The sequence below is a fragment of the Quercus robur genome, chromosome 2 (genome assembly GCF_932294415.1).
Source record: "Quercus robur chromosome 2, dhQueRobu3.1, whole genome shotgun sequence".
NCBI lineage: Eukaryota > Viridiplantae > Streptophyta > Magnoliopsida > Fagales > Fagaceae > Quercus > Quercus robur.
The window spans coordinates 97,439,843-97,448,256 of record NC_065535.1 but is presented as its reverse complement, the minus strand read 5'-3'; the positions used below and the strand labels follow the sequence as shown (position 1 = coordinate 97,448,256).

The following is an 8,414-nucleotide window of genomic DNA, read 5'->3' as shown; positions in this document are numbered from 1 at the left end:
CACCTATTAAAAAAATTAGACAAAGACAAAGAATAAGATGAACCGTAAGAATATGTAATATATAACAATATAACATATTAACTTGAATATACAATGAACAATAAATACTTGAATATACAATGAATTGCCTCTGCCAGAAATAGAATGGCTTTGCATGTAATATATTAACACTTTTTATATTATATAAATTAAACAAATGATGGAAACTGAAATAAGAAAGACACAAAAACTAAACAATACAAGACAAGAAAGCAAATTGGCAATATCAAGTGTGCTGTCAGTGAAGAGTTGAAAGGATATAAAATAGGTTTCTATTATCACTTTTTATATTATATATATTTCAAATGATGGAAACTGAAATAAGAAAGACACAAAAACTAAACAATAAAAGACAAGAAAGCAAATAAGCAATTACCTTTGTGCTACCGGTGAAGAGTTGAAAGGATATAAAATAAGTTTCAAAAAAGTTAAAGAAGAAAAAGGGTAAAACAGTGGCTGAACTGAAGGTGTAGACAGTGAGAAGAAAAAGTGAGACTTAGAGCATATAAATACCAATAGTATAAATATAATGTATATATGGTTGAAGTAAATGGGGTGGGTGGTAGGTAAGAGTGTTTAGGGTTTCAATATTGACTTTTTAGATTTTGTTTAAGGAATTTTTTGAAGGCTGGTTCTGTTTAGGGAATTGATGATTAATTAGCTGTAAAAATTTATTAGGTGAATTGATTAACTTTAAATACTTAACAATTTCAACTAATATATTTTTTTTATGTATGTAAAATTATTAATTAAGCGGGCAGGTAGGGATGTAGCGGGTTGGCAATTTTTCAATCCATAACCCAATCCAATCCGTAATTTTTGGGTTCTAACCTGCCCAATCCAAACCGCTTAACTTAATGACCCGCACATGGCGGGTGGGTCGGTTGCGAGTCGGACGGGTTAAGCAGATATTTTGCACACCCCTAATTTTATCCACTTAGGTGATGCTTTGAGACAAGAGATTTATGTATAAAGAGGAGTTGTTTTTATTAACAATTATGTTACATTCTTAAAGTAATGTAAGTTCTTGATATAATTATGTATTTCTTATATTATTAAAGTCTCATATTTTTTTTCCTAATATAAGTAATAGATTTATTTATATTTGTTTCCTCTTTAAGTCATTCAAAAGGGATAGAAAATAAATTGCTTGTAAGAAGTACCGAAACAATTTCTAACCACATTACATTGTCTTATATAATTATTAAATGTAAAATGCATTATGTTTCTTTGAAGACAAAAAAATCTTTACAAAATTTAAAACACTTTCAATTAACAAATATAGATAACTTAATTTAGAAAATTTAATTTATTGTATCAACTATACTTCGTTAACAAAAAATCACATCATTTTTTAGGAAGAGTTTAGGATTAATACTTATAAATCTCATGACATTTACTATTTTCATTTTTCACTCAACAAAAAAGCAAATCGTCAATTTTTTTTTTTCCCTTGCTCATTACACGAGTCTGTGACTAGTGTTCTTTTTTTTTTTTTTTTTTTTTTTTTTTTAAAAGATAGAAATTTTACTTTAATCTAATCTAAGTGTATATGTGTTTGAAGCTCCTTCCTGGAGACTTAAACCTCGGGCCCTTGCCCCTCACACCCCACAAACACTTATACTTGTGAAGTGACCATCGCGCCAAGGGTGGACGGTGGTGTCTGTGACTAGTTTTAATAAGACTGGAGCACCTCATAAAACCTTCAGATTTGAACATAATAGAACAGTCCTAGAATAGATTTCTTACTTCTAATTTATTATTCATTGCAGTGCTATTAGACATCAGTAAAGCTAAACGGTATTAAAGCTCTAAAGGAAATTTGAACCAAAGGATTATGTACTATTGCTAAAACATAATCAAGCCAAGTGATATCCTTGTTTTTGGGTTTTTGCTTCAGTGCCTCTCAACTTAGTCAATAAATTAGAAAATTGATATACAACAAAGGTTGCCCTCAGAATTGTACAACAATGAAATACAAAATTAAGCCCAAGTAGTCGGGCCAACTAAGAAGACTCTCCAGGGCTCATACTCAATATTCTCTCTGCAAGCAATAAATCGTCTGGGGTTGTGACCTGCAAAACAATCTCGGCAAAATGATTTACAGTCCAAATAGATGAGGTTGCCCTTCTCTCTTACATAGAATAAACCTTCAAATATATTAAGAAATAACTAAAGCTCAAAATGAGGTCAGTCACCTTTCAAGAATTCTTTATGATAAATTAATTTTGTAGATAAATATCATAGCAGAAAGTTTCAGTACCTTGATGTTGGTATAAGATCCTTCAGTAATGTATACAGGATGCTTGAGGTGCTCTACAATCGATACGTCATCAGTGACTTCAAGTCCTTCTCTGTAAAATTCTTAGAATTTGATTACTTAGAATTTGAAGAGAAAATTATTACAATTAATGATCCTCTTGCCAAAGGTTGTTCTTGAAAAAGAAATGTTCAACATCAAGAAGCATTCATTGCATAGGTACAAACACAGTATTGAAAGGATGATATGAAGTCATATTTACTGGAAATGTAGGCACTTTGTAGTTACAGCAATGGTTTCTTACTAGCTAACATGTGTTTGAAGATTTCAAAGTACCCAAAAAAAATACAAATAGTAAGAAACTATTACTGTAACTATTAACTGGGAAGTGCACTTAAAATTCGGTAACATTTCCCACTGAATATATGTGCAGATCAGGAAGACATGCAGTTTCAAAAGATCCATCTGGTATGAATTTTTTACTAAATAAAAATTGAAAATTATGTTCAAATGCAGAGTTGCACCAAAGGTTTGAAAAGCATCACAATGTCTCGTATTACACTAACAAACAGGTATGATTAAATTTTATGAACAGATAGTATACAACATACTTATGAAATGTGAACTATAAAATACATTTCAACTATGAGGAAAAAAATAATGATAACAAAATTAATTCTGAAGTACCTATTTACAAGCTCAAAACCTTTTTTAAGTAACTCAGGTTTAATCACCTGTAAAAAAAGAGTAATTATGCAACAATGTTATTAATTACCTAAATAAGCTCATTTAGAACTAAACAAATTATCAAAATATAGATATATGCTTTCAACATTAAACCTGTGGGGTTTGCATTTCCCAAAGTGTTTTCCTGTCCAGAGTTCTTACTACAAAAGATTCACTGTTGGCCTGCACAAAGATCAGGAAATAACTTTGAATTTTCACAAGGTCAATTGGTGGAGAAAACTTATTCCTAATCAAGTTGATAATATGCATAAATGTAGGGAACCATGTCAATAAAAGATATTAAAACTCACAGAAACATAATGTGAACTTCTATGTGTTAAATGAAGAACAGAAACATAATGGTTGGTACGAAGAGTTTGTTCTATACACCAAATTTTTTATATAATGCAAGAAACAATTCAGGGAATGATACCAAAATAGACTAAACTGAAGTACTCTTCTATGCACTATCTTTTACTAGCAATAATAAAAAGGTAAATTGAAATGGTGCCCCACAATAAATGTAAAAGGCCAAAAAGTTGCACCAATTTCATCATCACAAGCAACCAATGGGACATAAGTACGTGTATCAGTCACAGCAGAGGAGGTATAACCTTGGTAAAACTAGATATAAACAGGAACATAGCGAGAATAATGGCTATGAGATACCTAGAGTACCATTTAGGAAAAGGAAGAGATCCAAACTCATGTGTGATTATGGCAAAGATATGGATGTTGACACTATAGGAGACAAGGCAAGAAACTAAATTTAGAAATATGTAATCCATGAGAAATTAAATTATAGATATAACAAATTAAGAACAAGATTAAGAAAGTACGCTACAGAATTAAGACATTATCTTTTTTGATAAGTAAGTTTGGCCCCAAAGTGCGGGGGTGGGGGAGATTCAAACTAATGACCTTGGCTCTACTGACATTAGGGCTACACTGAATTAAGACAATATCTTTTTAAATTGAATTACAAGATATGGAAAACAGAAATTCCACAACAAAATAGAGAAGTAAATGACAATAGCAGAGTGCTACAACTAGAAGAAAACACCATACAGGAAGAATTCATTCTGGGAAAAACAAAAATACATGAAACTCATTCAAAATCAGCTATACATTTATCTGAATCATATATACAATTCAACAGAACTTCGTAAATAATGAAAATTTAACAGAATTATCAGTTTTTATAGAAAAATGTAATTTTAAATTGATCTTTGTTCTAAAAATTTAAGAGCCTCAAATAAATTATCTTCATTACACTTTTTTTTTTTTTTGGGGGGTGGGGGGTAGGAGGGGAGGAGGAGGAGGGGGGTATGTATCAAAAAACAGGGGGGGAAAAAGGAATGAAGGCCCAGGGGCAATCTACAGTTAGTCGGTACCTCTTTGATTGTAGCTTTTACAGGAACACCAAGTACAGCTGCTCCATTCAGCCAACCATCTTTAAGAACCTAAAAACAAACAATTGACCAGTCATCCTCTATCTTTAAAGGCCATATTTTGGAACAAAAAATATCAAATTTGTAAGGTTATAGCTGGAAAAGTGAGATTGGGAGGGAGAGCAGGAGATATAATCTGAAACAATTCTGGAAAACCCAATAGGTACTCTTAAATATTATCAGAATAGTGTGCATTTGAGACCTGTCAATTTTGTACATGATATCTTTTGATACCTACTCTATAGATCTACAAGGTAGTCTAGGTCTCATGATTTCTTCCACTCAATGCACCAAGATTAGTCTTTTCTACAGACCCTCAAAAGCTGTTCAAATTTGGGCCATTGGACAAGTTAGAAACTACCTTCTAGTATTCACACTAAATCCTCTTTTCTTTTTTCCCCCAATTAGTTGCATCTGCATGTGATCCTTCAGATAATAAGAGTTGGATATAATGAATGATAAATTATCGATTCTCCCAAAAATTTAAGCTGTTAGGGTATAATAATGGGAACCAGTCATTGTAACTCCCTTGGAACATATGCAAGTTGTAGATCAGTTCTACACTTAGCATATTTGATAAAGTTTTGACTTCTTCATAACTGTGACTTCAAATCCTTTAATCTATATTATTGTAGTGGTTGTAAGCAAGGCAAATGGCAAGGGTAACAATATTTCTTAATAGGTACACAGTATAAACGCAAGAGAAATTGCCTGTAAGCTATTGAAGTGGAATCCTCAATTCAAAAAAATATCCAACCTCCAAGAGAAATTGCCTGTTAAGTTTAAGATTTGGGAATTATCCAGATTGTAGGCATCGATCTCCTAGAAAATAGTGCATTTGATGACCACTACTGATTTTAACAACTAAAGTTAGCACGCTAGATAAGCATAGAACAAAGTCAAACCTTTTCTGTATCTCCTGATGATACCAAAGGTCTGGCAGAATCATGGACACAAACAAGCTCTGAGTTCAAATCAACCGCCTGAAAACAGAAGCAGCATCGTTGATAATCAAACAAATTCAACATAAAATCAAAGGGGTCATCAAACCTAATGTAACCATTTATTACATATGTTCACAGCATCAGCTTATAAATTTATGGTATTATTAGGAGTTAATGTGGGCTTATTGAAGAATTCACAACATGTAAACCAACATCAACAACCTCGCCCTCAATCCTATTTTTATGGAAGGAGAAAGTGCCATTTGAGAGACTTAAAATTAAAAAAGCTGCGCTAGTAACTAAAATCTTCTTGTGTGAGTGTGTTTTGGGGGGGGGGGGGGGGGGGAGTCTGAAGTACCTGAAGTCCACTGTAGACAGAATCTTGTCTTTCCTTTCCAGGGAGAGTGAATTTAAGTTCCACATGAATATTCTCTTTGGCTCCTAAGAAAACAAAAAACTTTAGTTTGAATATCTCCTCTAGTACTAGAACCAACAGGATAAAACACAGTCAAGTAGCAGCAATATGCTATACAAAGGAAGTCTGCTAAAGTCCAAAAGGTGAGAGAGTGAGAGGAGAAGAGAAGAGACGAAAGAGATCTGAAACCTTCAAAAATGTCCTTGTAGGAGGGATCACAAACTACAATGATTTCTTTCACTTCAATCAATCGTGAGAAAGTGTAAAAACTGCAAGAAGTCAGAATATAATCACTTCATAAGAAAATGAATCAATGAACAATGAGTGTAAAAGCACATAAATAATACTTAAGGTACCCATCCTAAAGTTGCCTTGGGAGACAAACCTACATCTGTGTCACACCTAGGAGGTCTTACACCTAGAACTATAAAAACATGAATCAGGTCAAATCTTTAGTCACTATATATTGATTGCAACGATAAGTTCTAGAATAAAAACTTGCATTTATGGTCTGACTGAAAGTTTAAAGCAAGCTTTCACGTTGTGCATTTTTTTTCCCCCAAATGACCAAATTGATAGTCAACTAGTATAATGCATTCCATCCATTCAATAAATGAAACATAAACGGCATATTGATATGACCAAATACTGGTTGTCCATTCAATTGTCATGAGAGGATAACTTTCCACAAGTCCTCTAGAAGAATTTGAAGCCAACCCCATGTGATGGGAATAAGACATTCATATAGAAATTGAGTTGTTTCCATTTACCTATACAAAGCAATTGGTTGGCCTAAAAGTGGAAGATACTGCTTTGGCATGCTCGCCTATTTGCAAAAACATAATAGATCCATCATGTGGCAGATGAGGAATAGAAAAACTATTGATAATAAAGAAAATGGAAGTACATATGTGAGATGTGTAGTGTGCTACATATAAACACCATACACACACATGCATGCATGTATGTATATGCAAAAAGATACAAAACCATACATCATCTCAAAGATAACAATGACACAATTAACAGTATGAATAATATAAAGTGTGAAGGCAATGCATTCCTATGGAACTATATATTCTTGAAATTGATGTTAATTATCTAGTCGGGCAGATTTAAGATGACAGAAGAATAAAATTTAAAATGAAGCAGAATACAAAAGGCTATGCGTTAGATCAAACAGAAGCCTAATGCTAACAGCATTGCGTTGGCTGATAAATCAAATCAATGTCAACTTGCTCGTCTAAGCAGTTGTTTATCATGGCATTAGAGCAAGTGGTTTTGAGTTCGCACCTTCTCTTCACTCTACCTCTTATTTAAAAATCCCATTCCCACGTATGGAGATGGAGCCAAGTGGTAATTTATCAAGGACTACTGATGACACCACTGAGGAGTATTACAGTTCAATTTCAAAACTCAAAAATAGTTGAAAGGAATTGAGAACATGAGGGATATAAGTGGAGGTAGATTGTGATATCAAGGATTGCCCGAATTGGTATATAAGCAATTTAACACAATTTTTTATAAGTATTCAACAAAAAGATGAACTGGGGATGGCTAAATAAAACGAATTGAATAGAGATAAATGGAGTGAGATGAAGAAGGTGAATTGAAAAGGAAAAAGACTTACTCCCATCCTTTTGCCCTTCCCTCCAGCCAATAGAATCACCGAAACGCTCTTCTCTTTCACAATTCTAGTTCTAGTCTTTTGGTTCTCAGTCTCAGACTCAGGCTTTGAAGAGCAGCGAGCGATTCTTGATGATTTGCCACCACGTCTCGCCAGCTCTTCCACGAAACTGGGTTTATGACCTGAAAACAAGTACAAAAACACCCACCACCCAAAAATCAAACTTTTTACAATTAAAATAAAAGTAGAGTTGCATGCAAGCTTTTTTCTTTTTTTTTTTCTTTTAACTTCCTTGGGAACCAAACAGTGGATTAAGGAGGGAAAGAGGGTTGACTTCACCTGGAAATATGTGGTTGGGGAGTGAATGTGAATGTGAGTGTGAGAGTGAGAGTGAGAGTGAGAGTGAAAGTGGTGGGATGGATTTGAGGGGAATAGGGTGATTGGTGGGAGGGAAGCTGAAGACAACTGGAAGAAGTGCCATTTCTCTCCCTCCCTGCCTGATGCAACAATGCAAAGCACCCGCCCGGCTTCTATAAATTCAGCCATTTCACTATAAAGTCACAGCCTTTTCTAGAAATGACAAAAGTTATTTTATCAAAAAAAATAATAATAACAATAATAAGACAAGTTTTGTTTGGTAAGAGCATCAACATCAAAGAATGTTATCTTATTCTATTTTACCATATCAAAAAGTCACTTTATTACTTATACCATACTATTTTACAATACCTCCCACATCTCAAAACTCTATTTTTATTAAAATATTATTCTTTAATCTTTCTTTATTATTTCTTTCTAACCGATACTTTTTTTCAAACTAGGCGTGATTCCATTTTCCTGGGCTTTCCAACAGTATTTTTTTTCCTTAGTCTCCCTCAACCTCTAGCACCGGTTCAACACACAGAGCCACACACACAGACCCATGATACACCGATCAACCTATTCAAACCCA

General features: G+C 33.5%; 1 protein-coding gene across 2 annotated transcripts; it reads right to left on the bottom strand.

Annotated features, from left to right (window-relative positions):
- Positions 1 to 1,860: 1,860 nt before the first annotated feature.
- On the bottom strand, positions 1,861 to 8,003 carry LOC126716111 (2-C-methyl-D-erythritol 4-phosphate cytidylyltransferase, chloroplastic). 2 transcript variants are annotated; one of them, XM_050417113.1, is made up of 11 exons: positions 7,802 to 8,003; positions 7,466 to 7,644; positions 6,606 to 6,661; positions 6,025 to 6,104; positions 5,779 to 5,861; positions 5,382 to 5,459; positions 4,420 to 4,488; positions 3,140 to 3,208; positions 2,987 to 3,033; positions 2,303 to 2,393; positions 1,861 to 2,114 (listed from the first exon to the last, which is right to left on the bottom strand). In XM_050417113.1, the coding sequence occupies exons 1-11, from the start codon at positions 7,941 to 7,943 to the stop codon at positions 2,046 to 2,048; spliced, it is 963 nt and encodes a 320-aa protein (XP_050273070.1). In that variant the 5' UTR covers positions 7,944 to 8,003; the 3' UTR covers positions 1,861 to 2,045. The 2 variants fall into 2 exon arrangements, with proteins under 2 accessions (XP_050273070.1, XP_050273071.1); XM_050417114.1 differs by lacking the exon at positions 4,420 to 4,488.
- Between the last annotated feature and the right edge of the window lie 411 nt (positions 8,004 to 8,414).